General features: G+C 36.5%; 4 protein-coding genes and 1 pseudogene across 12 annotated transcripts; 2 read left to right on the forward strand and 3 right to left on the reverse strand.

Moving 5' to 3' along the window:
- Window positions 1-2398: 2398 nt before the first annotated feature.
- LOC111281453 (uncharacterized) lies at window positions 2399-5394 on the reverse strand. Of its 2 annotated transcripts, none has more exons than XM_022869193.2 (6): window positions 5104-5394; window positions 4925-5020; window positions 4608-4826; window positions 3649-3745; window positions 3071-3133; window positions 2399-2935 (listed from the first exon to the last, which is right to left on the reverse strand). In XM_022869193.2, exons 1-6 carry the CDS (start codon window positions 5335-5337, stop codon window positions 2916-2918), a joined length of 729 nt encoding a protein of 242 aa, XP_022724928.1. In that variant the 5' UTR covers window positions 5338-5394; the 3' UTR covers window positions 2399-2915. The 2 variants fall into 2 exon arrangements, with proteins under 2 accessions (XP_022724928.1, XP_022724926.1); XM_022869191.2 differs by having other exon boundaries at window positions 2399-2952; window positions 5104-5393.
- Window positions 5395-5548: 154 nt separating this feature from the next.
- Window positions 5549-10475, forward strand: LOC111281796 (RNA-binding KH domain-containing protein RCF3-like). Of its 6 annotated transcripts, XR_002689157.2 has the most exons (10): window positions 5549-5593; window positions 5765-6395; window positions 7030-7392; window positions 7489-7743; window positions 7850-8113; window positions 8342-8391; window positions 8491-8558; window positions 9425-9503; window positions 9588-9642; window positions 10055-10475. XR_002689157.2 is itself a non-coding variant. In XM_022869478.2 (8 exons), the coding sequence occupies exons 2-7, from the start codon at window positions 5820-5822 to the stop codon at window positions 8534-8536; spliced, it is 1554 nt and encodes a 517-aa protein (XP_022725213.1). In that variant the 5' UTR covers window positions 5549-5593; window positions 5765-5819; the 3' UTR covers window positions 8537-8558; window positions 8632-9205. The 6 variants fall into 6 exon arrangements, 3 of the variants coding, with proteins under 3 accessions (XP_022725213.1, XP_022725212.1, XP_022725210.1); XR_002689156.2 differs by having other exon boundaries at window positions 9588-10475; XM_022869478.2 differs by lacking the exons at window positions 9425-9503; window positions 9588-9642; window positions 10055-10475 and adding an exon at window positions 8632-9205.
- An 883-nt stretch (window positions 10476-11358) lies between these two features.
- On the forward strand, window positions 11359-15706 carry LOC111282781 (casparian strip membrane protein 1-like). 2 transcript variants are annotated; one of them, XM_089760502.1, is made up of 4 exons: window positions 11359-12925; window positions 14501-14728; window positions 14840-14963; window positions 15368-15706. In XM_089760502.1, exons 1-4 carry the CDS (start codon window positions 12906-12908, stop codon window positions 15581-15583), a joined length of 588 nt encoding a protein of 195 aa, XP_089616628.1. In that variant the 5' UTR covers window positions 11359-12905; the 3' UTR covers window positions 15584-15706. The 2 variants fall into 2 exon arrangements, with proteins under 2 accessions (XP_089616628.1, XP_089616627.1); XM_089760501.1 differs by having other exon boundaries at window positions 11359-14728.
- A 69-nt stretch (window positions 15707-15775) lies between these two features.
- LOC111281798 (photosynthetic NDH subunit of lumenal location 2, chloroplastic-like) lies at window positions 15776-16818 on the reverse strand. 2 transcript variants are annotated; one of them, XR_002689160.2, is made up of 3 exons: window positions 16193-16818; window positions 15938-16114; window positions 15776-15848 (listed from the first exon to the last, which is right to left on the reverse strand). XR_002689160.2 is itself a non-coding variant. In XM_022869480.2 (2 exons), the coding sequence occupies exons 1-2, from the start codon at window positions 16781-16783 to the stop codon at window positions 16016-16018; spliced, it is 690 nt and encodes a 229-aa protein (XP_022725215.1). In that variant the 5' UTR covers window positions 16784-16818; the 3' UTR covers window positions 15776-16015. The 2 variants fall into 2 exon arrangements, 1 of the variants encoding a protein (XP_022725215.1); XM_022869480.2 differs by having other exon boundaries at window positions 15776-16114.
- A 3-nt stretch (window positions 16819-16821) lies between these two features.
- LOC111282784 (cytochrome P450 704B1-like) lies at window positions 16822-19176 on the reverse strand (annotated as a pseudogene).
- Window positions 19177-19477: the final 301 nt, after the last annotated feature.

The following is a 19477-nucleotide window of genomic DNA, read 5'->3' on the forward strand; positions in this document are numbered from 1 at the left end:
GATTCATGTCCGTAATCAATGGAGTTTTTGCCAGGAAAAGAGTGAGTTTGAATCTTTTGGACTAGATATGCTACTCCATTGTCTTTGAACTCTTTTAACTGCCTTAAAAGGGTAGCTAACCTAACTACCCTTTACCAAGTGCTCTAAAAGCATTTCCAACCACCCAGTGGATTCGGTGAAGAACACGTCGAAAGCCTCTGTTCTGTCATGATTAGGTTAAGCTTTAGAGGGTTCCAAATATTTTAAGTAGATTTGTGTTTATGGTTCAATGAGGACCGTCTGATAATTGAGGCCATCATTGTACAACCCTTTGATTACTTGTGGAGAATGTGGAGCTATTTCAGAGAATGTGCCTGCCGACACCAATGCTGCTGAAAGATTTTCCATGGAACTTTTTTTCCCTCTCCAACTGTTTCTTTGTCCCATTGCAGCATTTGATTTTAAAATTTATCCCTTGAGCTGATTCAAATTCTGGTTTATCATCAAGTTTTTTCCAAAAAAAATTTTTTTTTTGATTCATCAAATATTATTATTATATAATGTTTTATTTCCTCCAAGTTATGAGAAAAGGTGATGTTGCGGACCATCTGCAATGTAGTACTGTAACAGAGACTGGCCCATGTTATTTTGAGTCCCATTTCGTGATGAGTTGGGTTGAATTTTTGGTGCCCATCTCAGTTGCTTCAGCCTGAGGGTTAGCCGGAATTTTTCTCCATGACTCAGCTCACAAAAATGGTCCAACGCTATCTCTGACTAGACTTCAGCCATGTTAGAAAGAGAAAGTGCTAAAACTAAATGCCTACCACCATGGAATAGAAAGCTTTATATAGCAAAAGTAATTAATGGCAGTCATGGTTTTGTAAAGCACAAAAAGTTCTTCAAAACAAGCAAAACCCACTTCAATAGTTCAGTTTTAACAACCCTAATCTGCACTGTCAATGCCCTTAGATATAAATGCATGCTGGGACTACTCCCATAAAAGAAGCAATGTATCTGTTAGTATAACAGAAAGCTTAGCTATGCTGCCAATGAATAAAACCTGTTTTATTACTTTGCTTAGGAACAGTCCCACGTGTAACATGTTTGAGCTGCTTTAAATTTTTTATTTTTTGTTCTGATTAGGACTTCACTTCCTTGTGTGTTTTCTGATCATGGGAAGCATTCGATATGGACCCTCCATCACATGGTTTTACTTTAGAATCATGGCCTAAATTTGAGCTTTCTTCTACTATTAATCTTTTTATTTATTTATTTATTTTGGATATGGAGGAAGCCAATTTGAATTCAAACTTCGTATTGGATATGTTATGACTTATCAGGTTCATTTGGGTATAGCCAAAAGCTGATCCTATGTTTCTTCAGCCAATCTGAAGAAATTCTGCTCTTTGACTCATAAATATGCCTTTCCCGCCTTTGAAGATAACTAAGAACATGTTTATTTTTTATTTTTTGTTCTGATTAGGACTTCACTTCCTTGTGTGTTTTCTGATCATGGGAAGCATTCGATATGGACCCTCCATCACATGGTTTTACTTTAGAATCATGGCCTAAATTTGAGCTTTCTTCTACTATTAATCTTTTTATTTATTTATTTATTTTGGATATGGAGGAAGCCAATTTGAATTCAAACTTCGTATTGGATATGTTATGACTTATCAGGTTCATTTGGGTATAGCCAAAAGCTGATCCCATGTTTCTTCAGCCAATCTGAAGAAATTCTGCTCTGACTCATAAATATGCCTTTCCCGCCTTTGAAGATAACTAAGAACATGTTTATTTTGGAGCTACCCACCCTGTCTCACCTTTCTTACACTTCCGGAATACTTCAAAACCATACAAACATGAACGCAGTTGAATTGGTGAATGGAATTCATTTGGTTCAAACAATCCATAACTTTGCCTAACTCGCTTATTAAGAAAAAACATGCACCAAATTCATCACCATGTCCATATCACCTCTTTTTCACCGTTAACAGTAACTAACACAACCAGAAAAAAAGGCACATATAAATTGACATTTTGGATTGATATTTCTCAATTGTTGTGATGAGTATTCCATATCACATGCAAATATCCAAATAAGCGTGCAAGTTTTTGACATATATGTCTTAACTCCTTTTTTCTTCATCCTGGTTACCGGTATGATTCGATTCCAGGAGTAGGATTTTGTGTTATTTTGCCAAATTGAAAGAAAATGACAATGGGTTTGAACATGGCTAAGATGGCTAGTGGGAAGGGAACCCTAGTCATGATCCAACCGGCCCCTATTGAAAAGATTGGTCATGGCCATGAAAAGGAATGACAAACATAAAAACCAACCATGAAGGATCCGGGTTCTGTCATCTTGTGCTAGCAATGTGCAATTGTCCCGGGCAATACCAACAGACCACATGAAAGATGGTTCGTAAGAATAGGCCTGACTCAAGTGTAACATTCACGATAGACCACAGTAAAATTTTCAATGGCTAACGTGAACCCTTCGCTGCAATCTTTGCAACAGATTACATCTTAGCCTTTTTGTTTGTACTTTTTATACAAGAGATATATATGATTTACCAATCATATGAATTTTCTTTAAAAAGCACTCAAAGATTAGTGGGAATGATAATGCCTTTAAGTCAAATGAACACTCCAATTTGGCACTTTAAAGAGTGGATCATCAGGGAGTTAAGACCAATCAAAAGCTGCAATTTATGTTGAAGTTGCTGATAAGCAAGCATAACTTCATTGATAACTTGATCAACTTCTGGTTTTAATTGCATGCTACTCCATAAATATGTGGACTTATTAATGAGCAGGGAGCATTGTACAAGGAGGCCATGCTTAGCTCCAAACTTGCAAACCCTGCTGTAGATATATACTTCCCGGTTTCTCTGGTAAGGTGACATCCATCAGCCACTGTCTGTTGCAATGGATCAAGAACACTCTGCCAGAACTTTAGAATTGTTCCATCTGTAATATCATCAGAATAACAGCAATTGCAACAAGAATGACAAAGCATGTCCAACTACATTTATTAGATCTGATCAACTATTTGCTGTATTTTGTGTCATGAGATTCAGCTTAATACCTTTGGCAGCCACATGTTCGACAAACAGGAAAAGCCCTCCAGGTTTCAACACCCTCTTCACCTCTGAATAAAGTGATAAAAGTCAAAAAAATCTTTGGAATTTTCTAATTACTGTAGATCAAAAGAAAAGCTAATATTGAAATGATTCAGGCAGTGGAATACAACAATTCATGCATGAGCTAAAAACTAGTTTGGCAATGAACAAAGCAATAAGGAGGACTTGGATGAAGAACTTGGAAACACATGGAGAAGAAAGCATATATAATCATTTGAATTTAGATTGGACACTGGCTTATTGAGAGAGTACAACTGAGAGTGCACCTGAAGACACCATAACTAATTTTCTGGAAACAGTATAGGAAACTATTATTTATTGACAGAAAGGAGTTCAATTGTTTTTTTTTTTTTTTTTTTTCATGTACAAATCCTTGAAGAATCTCCCAGTCAAAAAGGCTCCTAATGAGAAGGATAGAATTCCTGACAGAAACGGCTAAGGAAATATTTTTCACTAAATACCAGCTGGGAAAATTCATACTGGCAAAGCTTAGATGAAGACAAAGCCTAAAGTGCTAAACTACCTTTCAGTGCCATATTAACATCTTTAACAGAACATAATACAAGTGTTCCAACAACTGCATCAACAGAATCATCATCTAGTGGAACAGCCTCTGCAACCTGGATAAATGCAACACCCCCAGAATTCAGAAAAAAGAACAATTTTTTTTTTGTTCTAATACAAATAAAGCATAATAATTGTGAAGAAAGTGAAAATAAACATGAAATTCTCTCATACTAGAATAATGATTCAAAATCTGGTATTATAAATAGGTGGTGGAGGACTAAGATTACAACTAGCACATCAGTGGCAACTTCATAACTCAGTTGATAATGTTGATGGATAAAAACAAACATCCTACAGATGCATCAATAGTGTAAGTCTTCTGTTATTGATCTCAATGCTGCAACATAAACCAGGGAAAATTGTCTCCCCTGCTTTTCAAAATGAAAGAAGGTTCAAGAAGTCCTTTTGTAGGGCAGAAAAAGGTTCAAGAAGTTAAAGCTCAGATATGTATTTCTTAATTTGAAATATATGCATAGCATTGGGGTTATAAGGGAGGCAGGGAGTGATCCTGATAACTTCAGGTACCTAACAAAATGTGCTTCTTATGGATAAGAAAGCTATCAAGTTTAAATTCCTAATATTTCCTGCATTTTCTTTCATTAGTTCATTAGTCTATATTTACATAAAATGCTTTTTTTTTTCTAATCTCTTAATTGCATGAAAGATATTAAAGAAGTCAAGTCCTCCATCTATAGCCTTTAATGAAGTTCCAATGTTATTTTCTTTTGTCCCCCACACACTGCAATGAATACTGCAAGAACCAATATCTCATTACTTCTGCCATTAATTACAGGCACAGCTGCTTCTGAACTCAGATAAATTGTGTCACTACCACTAATTCAAAAACCTAGTTGTTTGATATAGCAATCATAAAATAAATTTCAGAAACAAGTGGGACATGGAACATGTACATACAGCTTCTATGAATTGAAAATTCTTTGATGGTAAACCAACCGCTGCTGCTGCTGCTCGAGCATACTTCTCCATCTTCTTGTTAGGATCCACACCAAAAACTTGGACCTCACTATTATCAGCATAGTATTCAAGATTAGGGCCTGTGCCAATGCCAATCTCCAGTATCCTTTTGGCCTTTCCCCTTAGTTTCTCAAAAAGCTGTGACTTGTAGCCTGCAATCTTCACATTTAACAGAAGGTTGTCACTATAACTCATAACACTTCCCATCAAAATCTTAAGATGAAAGAGTTGCTAATTCAATCAACCAACTAACTAACCTCAGCCTCATAAGATTTCATGCTTGTGTCCATAAATGAGGCATAGAACTCCTCGTACCAATCCGGCCTAGGAGAGTGAATCTTTTTCATCAAATCCTGCACATGAAAAATTTCCCTGTTAAACACCCTAAAACAAGAACGGACTAGTTGTATATGCTTTGAGAGATGAAGATATGTACCAAGTAATCATCAGAGTGTAAGCTGGAGGCATTGGAGGGGCAAATTGGAAGAAAAGCTGCAGTGGCAGCTTCAATGAAATGCCTTCTTCCACAGGAACAGAATCTGGGGATAACTGATGGCTGTTTGTTGGGAACTGCAGCAAGTGAGCTGTTCTTTTGGGTTGTTTTTAAGGAGGCAAGAGACAGAAGCTGGGATGTAGGAGATTGATGGAGGAGCAGAGCAATTTTTAACATTGTTTTTTGGGGTGTCAGTGACAGTGGTTTCAGACTTTCAGTTGGGTGTTCGTCAAAGATATTTTAAATTATTTTTTTAATCTAAAAATAAATAAAATAAAAAATAATCAAAATTCAATTTTATTTTACCCTTGTAAACGGTGCCGTTTCAAGTGCTGTCACGGCTCGAACCCTAAAAAGTAAAAGCAGGCAAAAAATCAAAAAATTTTCCACCAGCCAAAGATATTTTCTCAAACGAAAGATACTATCTTTCTCCGTAATTTTTCTTCCCTTTTTCAATTTCTCTCTTTTCTTGTTCTTACTATTGGATCTGTTCATGATTTTGAATTGTTACTTGTTCGTTCAATTTTTTATGTCTGTTTTGTCAGGAAATTAGTCAAAATATATTTTTTTTCTGAATCCAAGTTTTGGTTTTGGTATGCTGCAGTTAATTTAAGTTGTTAAAAGATCGAGACTTTTGAACCAAGGCCATTGTTTCTGTTATGGCTGGTCAAAGAAATGATTATGGAAAAAGATCCCATTTTCAATCTGATTATGGAAATGGAGGAGGAGGGGGTAAAAGAAGGAATTCTGGTGATGAAAGTGAACAGCATGGGATTGGGTCTGAAGATACCGTTTACCGTTACTTATGTCATGTGAAAAGGATTGGGAGCGTTATAGGGAGAGGTGGTGAGATTGTGAAACAGTTAAGGTCAGATAGTCAGTCAAACATTAGGATTAGTGAAGCTATGCCGGGTTGTGAGGAGAGGGTTGTTATGATTTATAGTTCCAGTGAGGAAACGAAGCCGTTTGGTGATGGTGGCGACGAGCTTGTTTCGCCTGCTCAGGATGCTTTGTTTAGGGTACACGATAGGGTTGTTGCGGAAGAGTTGCCTGCTGGTGAGGAAACACAAGTGGTTACTGTGAGGATGCTTGTGGCGTCTGATCAGATTGGTTGTGTTATTGGGAAAGGTGGTCAAGTGATTCAGAATATAAGGAGCGAAACACATGCTCAGATTCGGGTTTTAAGTAATGAGCATTTACCTCTATGCGCTTTGAGCTCTGATGAGCTTCTTCAGGTAAAATTGTTTTGTTATGTGAAAATATATACTATGTATTATGCCTTTATTTTAATAAATAAGAGGAAGAAACGCCGGTTTAATTTAATATAATCTACAATAATCTCTTGTAGATTTAATTTCTTAATGTACTTCAATACTTAACCAAATCATAGAGATGTATTTGAATATGAGAAGTGTTTGAGTGGAAACTCCATTATGAGTAAATGAAACATCTGGAAGTTCGTTTTTGTAAACCGCTTTTATTCCTTAGTGTTGCAAAGTTGAGAGGAAATGGTGTGAAGCAGTATCTTGGTGACAGTCTGCACCTGCAATTTCAACTTTTCTTCACATAAATGGGAAGAGTTTTTTATTCCAAAGTTTGAGGTCTTCTGTTATTAACAGCTGGAATTTGAAGATCTATTGATTGTATCTTGGTAACACCTGTGCTTGTTAAAATTGCCATGGTTTTAAAAATTGGTGGGTTCTGTCTCTAGCCAGAAAAAATCTGTTGATTAATCTTCGTGAATTTGTCCTCATAGTGTATGGTGACATCATTACACGTGCTTGTGTGAGTTGCCTGCATATTAGAGGATTTTGGTTCATCTCGTTTTACTTGTTATATGTTCATTCAGTTTCTCTGTGGGGATTTCAGATAATTGGAGAGCCCTCAGTAGTGAGAAAAGCTCTTTATCATGTGGCATCTTGTCTTCATGACAATCCTTCAAGATCCCAGCATCTGCTTCTCTCATCTCTATCTAACATGAATCAACCTGGTGGGATGTACATGAATGCTTCCCTGATTGGTTCTTATGGCAACTACTCTTCTAGAAGAGATGATGCTTCTGCAAGGGAATTTTCTCTTCGTTTGGTATGCCCAGTTGGAAATATTGGAGGTGTGATTGGAAAAGGTGGTGGTATCATCAAACAGATTAGACAGGAGTCTGGGGCATCTATTAAAGTTGATAGTTCTGGAGCCGAAGGAGATGATTGCATTATATTCATATCAACAAAGGAGGTAAGAATACATTCATTTTTAAAACTATCTACATTCATTGTGGAATTTATGATGGAGAAATTTTGATGTCATGCCAAATTATTTATATCTCTGCAGTTTTTTGAAGACCCTTCCCCTACCATCAATGCTGCTTTGCGCTTGCAATCACGATGCAGTGAAAAATTAGAAAGAGAATCAGGTGATTCTGTAATCACCACCCGTCTACTTGTTCCAAGCTCACAGGTTGGATGCCTTATCGGTAAAGGTGGGGCAATAATATCTGAGATGAGGAATGCTACTAGGGCTAGTATTCGCATACTTTCAAAGGAAAACCTTCCCAAAGTTGCACATGAAGATGAAGAGATGGTGCAGGTGAATAAATATATTCTTTGGTGTGCACACTTCCTTTTATTGTTCACTGAATATCTTATCGGACCTTTTCAACATGATGGAAATTTTATCTATTAATGCTGTACAGATTACTGGAGGTCTTGATGTTGCGAGCAATGCCCTTTCACAAGTAATGGTGCGGTTGAGAGCCAATATATTTGAAAGGGAGGGAGCAGCAGTGTTTTTGCCTGTCCTTCCCTACATTCCTAGGTCATTAGACATGTCAGATGGTTCAAAATATGGGAACAAATATGGTCAACCACGCAATCGTGGACACACTTCTGCTTCAGGGGAATATAGCTCTGGTGATTTGTCTGCAAGCGACAGTTATGGAACATATAGTGGTTTACTTGTAAGCTTGTCTTTTCATTCGTTTACTCTGTTAACATTGCCTCACAAAGATGCATAAGCTTATTATTATTGGGATTCATCTGATTATTTTGTCTGGGTGCTTTTTAAAGTGCAGTATCTGCATGTGAGAACGATCCATCCATTGCATATTTCTGATGGCCTGCATGCATAGTTTCTATCTCACCTGCTATTGTCCTTCCTCTGAATGTTTAATGTTATCATTTTTCAGAGTGGAGGTGACATCTATGGATCTCATGGTGGTCGCAATTCTGGCCGGGGGTAATGCTTACCTATCTAGTTAGACATTTTTTTGTCACCTTTGATTGTTCTTTGGTATCAGTTGTAACTACCTGGCCTGATTTTTGTCTCTTTGACCAGATTGTCCAATCAGAACCCGGTTTCGCATAAGAAGCATGGATATTAGTCCCAGATTCTAGACTCCACAGGTAAATATGTGTCTTATTTCATTCACATACTTTGGGTATTGATAAGCAAGTGTTTTTGATAGTTTGAGTGAAGAAAATATGCAGAATGATATCTTAAACCCTGCCAGTCATCCTCCGCCAAGGATTCCAATGCACCTTCCCCCCTTGTTGCCTTTTCTCCCCTATCTAAACAGTTGTCATCAACAAATGTAGAAGCCAGATCTTTGCCCCTTTCGCTGAAGCTAGCCTAGATCGGAAGACCAGACAAATTGGATTTGAGAAACTTTTGTTCCACTTTGGCTCACCCTTGCTCTTGTCCTGGGTGACCAAGATCATTTGATGATGCAAATCACCATTCAGTCATTTTTGGCCTGGACTTCATGATTTTTAGGCTCTGTAACATGTTTGAAATAACTTGCTTTCCATGTATCCATAATTTTTGGGCACTTTGGCTCATAAAGTGATTTTTTATGTTTTATAGTCGAAAAGGTAGCATCTGCTTGTTTAGACTTTTTTTATGTATCCATGTGGTCTGAAAGCTGCATCAGATAGGAAAGTTTAAGTTGCCATAATCCTACGTATAATGTAAATGTAGCATTATATATGTTGGATGGGTGTAAATGTCATCATATTCTGGTTTCTTTATAATATTTCACATGTAGCTCAAATGGTTGGTGTATTTCTGGAGTTTGCAGGGTAATGGTCCCTTTTCATCTCTTGAAGAAGAGAGGTCATGTGTCCTTTGAACAAATTGCGTTAAAAAGTTATTCCTTAATTGCATGATCTGAGATTTGAGCTTGCATAAAATGAGTTGGTCATGATATAAGAGTGTTATGAACTTGCAGTTCACTTAAAGTCAGAAATATTTGGTTATGGTATGTGTTCAGGTTAGTTTTGGAGGCTGTGTTGTGAAGAGAAAGTTAGAAAGGGAGACAAGGTTAACCTGAACTGGAATCAATTGAAGGGGTAGGTTTATTATTGGTATTGCTTCCCCATTCTTTTATTTCATCTTATGGTAAGCAACTTTAGTTCTTTGTGCTACTTTGGCAGGTGATTTATATCGACTTCCTTGGCATTGGGAGCAGGTAAGCTGTTGTAATAACTGGTAAGTGACTTCTGTAGTCAATTGCAATCTGGTTGTGCTTGTGATATATGCTAAATAGAGTCAGGCCAATATAATAGAACCATAAAGATGAAGTATGAATTTGAAATGAAAAAATCATAGTTATTTTTAATCTAAAAAATTTAGAACAAATTATTGAAAAAGGTAATTGAATAATCTTTCCCTAATTTTCTTTTAAAATCGAAGAAAAATTGGAGCTGTCTGTGCCACAATGGTAGCATACACAGCTTTAGTTTCTAAGACAACAGTCAGCTAGTGATTTAAGGGAAATGGTTGCATCAACTAGGGAGTTTCCAATGATCCTTGGCAGCCCAAAAATTCTAAAAAGGATACTAATAATAATGATACTTTGAGACCTGATGATTTGTTTGGATGTTGAATATTACAATTCCAGGGGCCATATGTGTTAACTTAATACTCCTAGCCAAGTCTCCTCCCAACCTTGTCTCTCTTCATCACAACAACACATGCTCGAGAGAAAGTTGTTGACTAGATCCTTATCATTAGTGCTTTGATACGGATTAATGCTGTCTTTAAATTACAATCTCTTCATGTGTGGTATATCCCTCCCCCACATAAACTGGCTCGTGTGGAGGTTCATAGATTCATGTAGGCATGGACTTGTATGAATGTATATGCATGGTTATCCCCCATTTAGATGGGAGTTTTATAGCGACCATTAGAACACTTTATACAGTAGTGAGAATGATCTGAAAGCCTTTTAATTCTTCTCGAGTCCTTGTTTAGAGCTCTCATTTATGGTGCCAGAACTGTAACTGAAATGAGAATTAATAGAAATAGCTTCGTTTTTTAAACCTTATGCATATACCTTACTCTCTTAAGGGGACTGATTGTTGACAGGCTTCTCAAGTTGGAATTATTGGCACTTGTGCAAAGTGTCTTTGTGCATTCACAATTTTGGTATTCTTTTTTCACAGTGCATAGCTGTAAAAGTTTAAAAAAAAAAAAAGGAAAAAAAAAAAGAAGATTCCATATGAGTTACAGTGTTGAAGGTCAGATTGAAGCCAGAGTTCTCACTTGTGATCATCAATCAATATTGGAGCATGAATTACTAATTAAATTTGGTGAAGGGAATCAAAATATGAACTAAATCCCATTAAATTTCAAGCATATCTGCCAGTTTTTGTTACACTATAAAATCAACAAATCCCATGTTATAAATTTTAACAAACAAATTACTGGCTGAGTTTCTTTGGTATGTACATAATATATTTCTGCCAAACTGCCAAGTAAAAGTATAAAATGATTACGTGATGAAAGAACCGAAGCTTAACGGAAGACTGAGGGGTTCGATTGAAAAAAGACAGGCTTTCAATCTCCTAACCATATCACCAAGAAGAAGCCCGAAAAGTACGCATGGAACGTGTCTTTCAAGGCGTGGTAGGGGTCAGTCTGGGGATATTGCTTGTTTTGGGTTGGGTTAGAATCTGAACAGGTTTGAAACATGGCCTCAAATACTGTTAAATGATTTTGGGTGTTGTTTTTTCTTGAGTGATCTGAGTTTGATCATGGTTAATTTTATGAAAAATGAAATGTTCTACTTGTTGCTCTCTCGAGGTTGTGATCATCAAGCTTTGGCGAAAATCTCTCATTAATTGAAAAAAAAATTGAATTTGACATTGTATTGAATTAAAAGTAATCAGGTAAAAGTATCCAAGATGTTGAATTTGAATACTTTAGCAAAGTGGTGTGAATTGTTGCAAGTTGAATTAGAACGGGTGGTGAGGTGTCGAAGTCTTGTAAGAGAAGTGGGGGTCATGAACCTGAAAAGACGCAGGAAAAAGGGATGGGCGGTGGCCTGATGGGTGGTGGCCTGGTGGGCTGCTTTCAGAAGAATGTTCATTGGGATTTAGGATTGAAATTGTTTGACAAATGCCATCCTCAGCCCATATCACCCCCATAACAACCATAGTCAAACATCACAAGGTCTCCAATGTACCAATGTCCCATTCCTATTACATCGTAAAAAGAATCAACTCCCCCTCCCTATGTCCCATTCCTTCTTATAACTCGGCAAAAGAACTATTTTATGATGAGCATGAGATTATTTTGGACAATGAAAACACTATTTTTAGCACAAAAACATTTCCTTGATGATTTTTCAAACAAGCTGTCAATTTGGTAGTATTGGATAGGCATCAAAAGACTTGGTTTGAAAGGTTTTGGCAGCTCGAAATATTCCTTGTGCATTGACATAGAACAGCATTGACACTCTCACAAGCGCATAGTTTGACCATATATTCCTATCCTAGCCAAGTGTTTCAATTTGGATAAACTCTGCAAAAGGTGGATCACCTCCTAATCTCTTATCCTAAACTCGAAGTTGGAAAGCGATAAGGTTTTGTTTCCAAAACAATCTCAAATAAACTGGTCGAGGGTGTGAGTAGGATTGCAGATTGCAAAATATATGCTTTGTTGTAACTTGTAAATCAAGATCCATCATCAGAAACATAAATATTTGAACCTAAAAAGTAATCACAAACAGAAATAGGGCAATGGAAACATGGCAATCTATAAGATACTCTTGGCTTATTAGGTGATTGAAAATAAAATTTAGGGCTTGACTATGCCGACTTCAGTACCATGCAGTTGTCACATTCACTCCCTCAAGGCCTGCAAGTAAATGTTTCAACCTCATTCTTGGTTTTATGGCATCCATTGTTTTTCAAACTCCCCTCTCTGCAAAATACACCATCAAACCTCCATTTGCATTGGTCCTGAAGTAAACAACAAGCTCTCTCATGGGAACAGCACTTGTTCTTTCAGCAGAACAAAGCTAAAACTTGTAGCTTTGTTTTGTTGCCTAAAGCATAATCTGATGGATCAATGCCGGATTTCTTCATCTAAGGTCTAGCATGTGTAAACGAGGTAAGTAGTGCAGCCAAGGATGACTTGCCGGCTAGGCTCTCTCTTCCATATATCATAGCCAACTTTTTTCATTTTTGGAACATCTGGACTAATGTCTAAAAGACTCTTTTATCATCAAATTGTCATGTTAATTTTTTATTGCCAAAGATTTTAACTGTTCATTGGAATACTGTTGGGAAACTAATTAATCAAGATATAAATGAAGCAAACTTTGGTGGAGATAACATCTGGCAAGTTGTCTTTGGCTACAATTCTGTCTCATTTTCACATGTTAGATCTATGCTGATCATAATAGAACTGGAAATGCTGAAGATGGAGCACTTTCACTTGACAGTAATGGAGGAGGTTCAAGCCATATGTGGCAGGGCAGTATGAAGTAAGTTCCCATTCTCTAAGATTAGAGGTTAGGTTCTGCAATTTGTAAAATGTTTCTGCTTATTGCATTCATTGAATCAAAGGTGCCAATGATTAATCCTTCAATAGGAAACATGATTTACATTTCCTCTGTGGAATTGCAGTGTTAGAATTAAAACCAAGGCTCAAGCTGCAGAGCCTTAATTTGGCCCTTACAAACCCATTCGATTCTAAGTGTATGGAAGGGAAGAGGCACATAATCCAAAGAGATCAGTATTTTCCTTCTATACAAGGAATCATTTAATCAAATCATGCCCCACCCTATCTTTTTTTATTAATGCTGATACAGCTCGGACATATCATTCTCACTCACCTTATTGTTCTTTGGAACGGGAACAACGCAATTTGCTAGGCTAAAGGGGTCATTGGCTTGAAACAGATTATAGCTTACTGTATGGAAGCTCATGCCACAAACCGAAAGAGGTTTGCTAGAAGCCTGAGTGGCATGACCCTTTTTAGTAGGAATGCCCTTATCATCAATCTGCCAAAAATGTTTTGAAATGCTTGGGATCTCTGGAAAAAAATGTTGAATCTCTATTGTAAGAGTTGCTGTAGCACATTATGACTGTGATTACGAACGTTTAGGCTTGAAGTCAAAAGATGAACCCAAATAATGCACAAGCAAAATACTCTTGGTTTTGAAAATTATTGCTGGACTTGTTTCCAAATTTGCTTTAACACGTTGCAGTACTGATTTTTCCAATGCTATGAGAAGAAGGGAAAAGCTGACTGCTTGCATATGCAATTACATTTCTAAGTTTAGCTGGCTAGCTACATGCACGAGTTAATTGCATAAATTCAAATCAGAAAATAATCACCATAAGCGCGAATAAATGGGAAATTTCAGGTCTCTTTGATACTGCAATATCATATCAGAGCAGTCAATAATGATGACTGCAAGTACTTTTAGACAAGAACTGCATATGTAATCCTATCGCGATAACATTGATTAAACTAATTAAATGTGTGTTTCTCTGATCTCTCCTTCATGTTGTGCAAATCACTTCTCCTTAAGCCCTTAGCAGAACCTGAAAACCCGTAAGGCCGTAACTCTAGCATCATTATGCCTCCTTCGTAGACTGTAGTTGATGTCGGTTCCCACAGATCAGACACGGCAGTATATAGGACTTAGGAGGAACTTGTTTCCAACAACAACAGTCAAATAGCAAAGCACTATGTGCTGCTCATGGTATGCAACTGTCCAAATAATTTTACTTTGTCTTTCATACACGCAAGTTTGAGGCAAGTAAGAGCAGGTAGGAATAGGATTTAAGAAATTAATGATTCATAATGCAACCTATCATAAAAGGACATGTGACATGTTACAGAAGCAAATGCCAATTGTCTTAAGCTCAGCAAATTAACCTAATTCCCACTTTGATTGATTTTTACTGGTGGAGTCTAAGAGAAAATCCAGGTTTGCTTTGGCTTTGAAATTTGTATAAATGTACATATCTTTCACACTGCTCTGTCTAGCAATTAGTTTCATTAAAAATTATTCTAAACCTTGGAGTTCAAAAGAAGGAAAAATTTGCAGCAACAGAATGAAGACAGGACCACTTGAGCCTGGTGAAGCATCCAACGAGGCAACCAAAGCAAAATTGAGGATCAGTGGGGTTGCTATACTAGAATTCATACTAAGAATCCTTGCCGCTGCAGGAACACTAGGGAGTGCTATGGCCATGGGGACTGCTGAAGAAACAGTTCCACTATTCTCTCAATCCATCCTATTAAATGCCGAGTATAATGATCTTCCCATGTTCACGTGAGTTATTAACACCATGATGTGCCCTTTATGACCATGGTATTTGAATTCAATTTCAATGTAAAAGAAAATTACCTAATTTACTTACTTGACATGTCTATACTTTAACAGGTTCTTTGTGATCGCCAATTCAGTTGCCTGTGCCTATCTTGTGCTTTCTCTTCCCCTATCTTTCTACCATGTTATCAGGAGAGCAGCCAAAAACAGCCGAATCATCTTGGTCATGTTTGACACGGTGAAGATGATAGTGAATTAAATTAGCATTATTTGGGGGCATCATAGTTATTTCTGTGCTAAAAATAGGCAAAAGCAAAGCATATGGTTGAACTAAGCTAATAGTTACTCTGCTCCTCAAGTGATGAAAATCTTCTGAAAATTAGGAGAAAACTCCATTTCATTTCATTGTTTTTCACTGTTCAACCTGAACAACATGCACTAGTCATCAGAAGCTACTATTCCTTAAGATGTTCGAAAGGCACAGAAAGCAAATGCTCAGAGCAATTTCTTTTTTTGATTTGTGAATTCAACATAGAAAATTTCAAATTTCTACTAAGGAGTATAAAGCAAAAGTAAAATAACCATATATGTGTACTTGAGGGATCTAACTTTAAATTGAAACACATGTAATCTATTGTACAGGCAATGCTGGCCCTGGTCACTTCTGGAGCTTCTACTGCTGCAGCCATTGTGTATTTAGCACACAAGGGGAACGCTGATGCCAATTGGTTTTCAATTTGCCAACAATTGAACTCCTTCTGCGAGCGCACTTCTGGATCATTGATTGGCTCTTTTGCTGCAGCATTTGTGCTGATACTGATAATCATTTCATCAGCCATTGCTATCTCCCAATGCTGAAATTCCACTCAACAGTGAGGAGTGCATCTGTATGTATTTGGTGGCTTGAGTCTGTATTTATCTTGCTCTTCTAGGAGCAGGTTTTACGCTTTTATTTTGTTATGGAGTTGTATGTTCTGATCAGTTGGGTTTCTTTAGAACATTGCCTACTTTTCAAACTAGTTTGCAAAAATCTATAAATTTCAGATCAGATCATAAGAAATAGCGCAGCAATCCTCAGTACTCTATAGCTTCAGTCTTTCTCTTATAATTGTATGAACGACAGCTGCAAAAGAATAAATACATTTACTAAAAGTTGAACATTTCTTGATCATCGTATATGTGTTGATTGAAACTCAACATTCCTGATCTTACTGCGAATCACAAGTGTGGTCACATGGAAGCAACTTGCCAATTGCTCATATATCTCCATCAGGCACCGATGCCTTTGTACTACCCCAATATTGCCACAAGATCATCTATGGATTTCAATGTCTTCTCGTAGTACAGGTATGATTCGTATACTTTTGGTGTGCGCACGTAATAATCAAGCTAGGAAAATTAAGAAAAACAATACCCATTAATTATAGAGAAAATGGTTATAGCACAGTTTACTAGCTATGAACGTACCTCAACCATGTTGTCCACCAATTCATTGGCTGTCTTCACATATACTTCCTTTCGGCCTTGGGGCAACGTACTCATAGCATTCTTCAAATCCTGAGAAAGATAAGCCTGCTTTAGTCGAATGTAAAACATGACATACCTCCATGACATGTTCTCCAACATGTCTCTCATACTATGTAACCCCTCAGCAGTTTGCTTAATTCTTGCTGCAGAATCTGCCGGCGACAAACTGGGCTCGAAAAACCGTTCCCAAAGAAATGAACGTGTGCCCCAATTCTCTGCTACTGCAACTGGGGTGCCATGCAGCCCTAGTGCTGCTAGTGAAGTAGCCAGAAATGTTGTTACAAGTTTTCTCCGGTTGGTGATCACATCATTTTCTTGAGGTGGAAAAGATGCTCGGATTATGGGGACGGAGAGACTGTTGCAATGGTGATTTTGGCGTGTGGTGAAGTTCTTGGTGACATGGAAGAGAGGCGATGAATATGTGAAGTTGCTCATGGTTTTTGGATAAAGTGATATGGAAGAGTTGAAGAAGTGAGAGTTAGATTTTGGGGCAGGTTTTTGTGCTGACCGAGTTGACTCTTGACCCAACATGGACCATAGCTTGTTAGGACGTGACACTCCCTATCGTGTTAGAAGTGACCAGATAAAAAAGACTCAAACACAGTGAGTGGGCTTTCTTGTTTGGTCATTTTAACCTTAAATTTAGTTGGTCTGGATATGGGCCTCCACTCTCGAAATTGAGGCTTACTCTCTTGTTTGACAGTAAGCTGCATGAACAAAATCTTTCTTTTCTATTCTTAAATTCTATGAACACAAGTTAACACCTTTGACTAAGTTAAACAAAATTTAAGACCTTTTACTATAAAAAAAATTTGAACAAGAAGTCCTCGAATTTGACCTTGACATCCAGTAGCCTGCAAGTCACCAGAAAAAAATAACCAACGAATTAGCCACCATGTTGCAGCATAAACTTACAGCATTCTTTGATAGATTTGAGAACTTCCGTTCATCATAGATGAATTCAATGTAATGAAACTAAAATTTCCCACAGTACTAGTTCAATCTGCTTTTTCCCAGTTATTCAAAGATGAAGATCTAATGCATTATACCTGAAATGCAGTGAACTTCAATGGAGATGCATTTTGGAAGTAACACTCTTTGAGCCTTCTCTCAGGCCTGAATGAAGCTGCAACAATACTCCTTCCAGCCCATCAAGTATGGAACATGAGAAACCATGCCTAGTGCTTTTACTTTGGTGCCTGTCATCCTCCAACATGCCCTTGGGGTCTGTAATCATCCACCTATGTTTAGTTCTACGTTGAGAGCATTTAGTGCTAAAAAAGGTGTAATAGTTTTTTTTTTTTAAATGTTAGAAGTCTTTCGGTAGATAATTAAAAATAATTTTGATATTTATATCGATATAATATGTTAAATCGATTTGATATATTTAATGTTATATCAATTTGATTTTTTTTATTATCTTTTTTAATAATTACTCATTGTTTTTCTATAAATATAAAAATCAAAATATCATTAAGATAAATTCATTCTGCTTTTATTTTTCTTTCAATCTCATCTATTTTTATTTATACATCGTAAAATAAATGCAAAAAATATTTCTTACTTTTAATTTTAATTGTCATTTTTTTAATTTTTTAAAAAATACTTTGAGATTAGAGCTCGACTCAAACATTATCAACCCATAAATAATTAAAGAGATCTGCTTTCTCTCGGTCACAATTTGTGAAGCATTTTAAGAGTTGAGATTGAAGAACTACCCTAGTTTAGACCACCATGGCTCCTTTAAAAGCCCTTGCAACTTTTCGTGTTTGCCAACTGAATTGGAGACAATAATTCAGGGTCTTCGATCGAGTGATTCCCGACGCAACCTTTTTCTTAAAAAATCAGTTTACCTTGCTAGTTTTTCAAGATTCCCGAGTTTCTTTTTTATCTGCTTTTCTTCTCCTTATGACATTGTGTGTGGAGTGCGAAGTCATCAATAACTAATTTAATGCTCTTGCCAAGTAGAACTTCGGAGCCCACATTGAGAAATCTTTTCAATTTCCACAGTGGGTCAATGAAGCCAAGTGTCACAATGATGTTTGCTGTATCAAATGCCTGAGCAAAGACGTTATCTGGTAAACTGGGAGACTGAGTTCCAATTTCTACATCAAACCCCACTTTGCAAATGGAGTCTAAAGTCATCCTCGTGAACAAGTCGTCAACTTTTCAGCTCCATCTAGACTTAGATATGACAAAACTAACAATAAACAAAAGGTGTCATTTGTCAAGTATATGAAAAGAAAACCATGGCATTTTGTTTCCATAATCTTGTTCATACTATGGAGATTACAACAAATAAATGATTATGTAACATAATTTAAATAGACGTGATATATACAATATAATTGTTTCATATAATAATTTTATTGCTTTTTTTATAATTTATCATTTACATTGAAAATTTCATCTTCAAGCAATCATATAAGAATGATACGGTTATTATTTTAATTTAAGAAACTTGGACTTTGATCTTTATATCTATTAACCAATCTATAGAGAGAATATTGCAGTCCAACAACAATGGAAAATGAACTATTTGTTGAATAATGGGAGATTTACCTTGGGGCAATTGGCAAAGTTAGCCTTTAAGTACATGTTCAACATTAGCAGGATCGGCAATGTAAGTACAAGTGTGAATGGCATAGGAACTACCACAGTTTTTGATTCGGACAGGTATCTGACAAGCCAATCGTACATTCAATCATAGTTCATTAATTGTTTGATCGCTGCTCCAATGAGTGGCCACGTTTTCGGGCCTTTGTTGTTCCTGTGATTCCATCTGTGGAAGAAGATCCAAAATCATGCAAGCTAGCATCAATATTCCCATGATGCATCCGTCGGGGGAAGAAACAAGTGAAAAAATATTGTTTTCTACTTCCATTTTAGGTTAAAATGAATAGAAATTGAATGTAATTTGTTGATGGAATTAAGATATCCTCAATTTTATATTGAAAGAATGTATAATTATGATATTATATATATGTAGAGATATAAATTTAAAACTTGTTAAATATTTTTTTATGAGATAAAATAATAAAATATTTGGATTAAAACAAATAATATTTTTCAAATTGAATGTGAATTTTTTACATTAAAATAGATAATATATCATAAGTCAAATATGAATCTTCACCAAAAAATTTTACAAAAATGTAGATAAATTATAAAGCTCATTAATTAACTACTACTTTATAACATTAAAAAATGTTTCACATCTTTTGC

The sequence above is a fragment of the Durio zibethinus genome, chromosome 5, assembly GCF_047325235.1.
Source record: "Durio zibethinus cultivar Kanyao isolate XHJ-2024 chromosome 5, ASM4732523v1, whole genome shotgun sequence".
Taxonomy (NCBI): domain Eukaryota; kingdom Viridiplantae; phylum Streptophyta; class Magnoliopsida; order Malvales; family Malvaceae; genus Durio; species Durio zibethinus.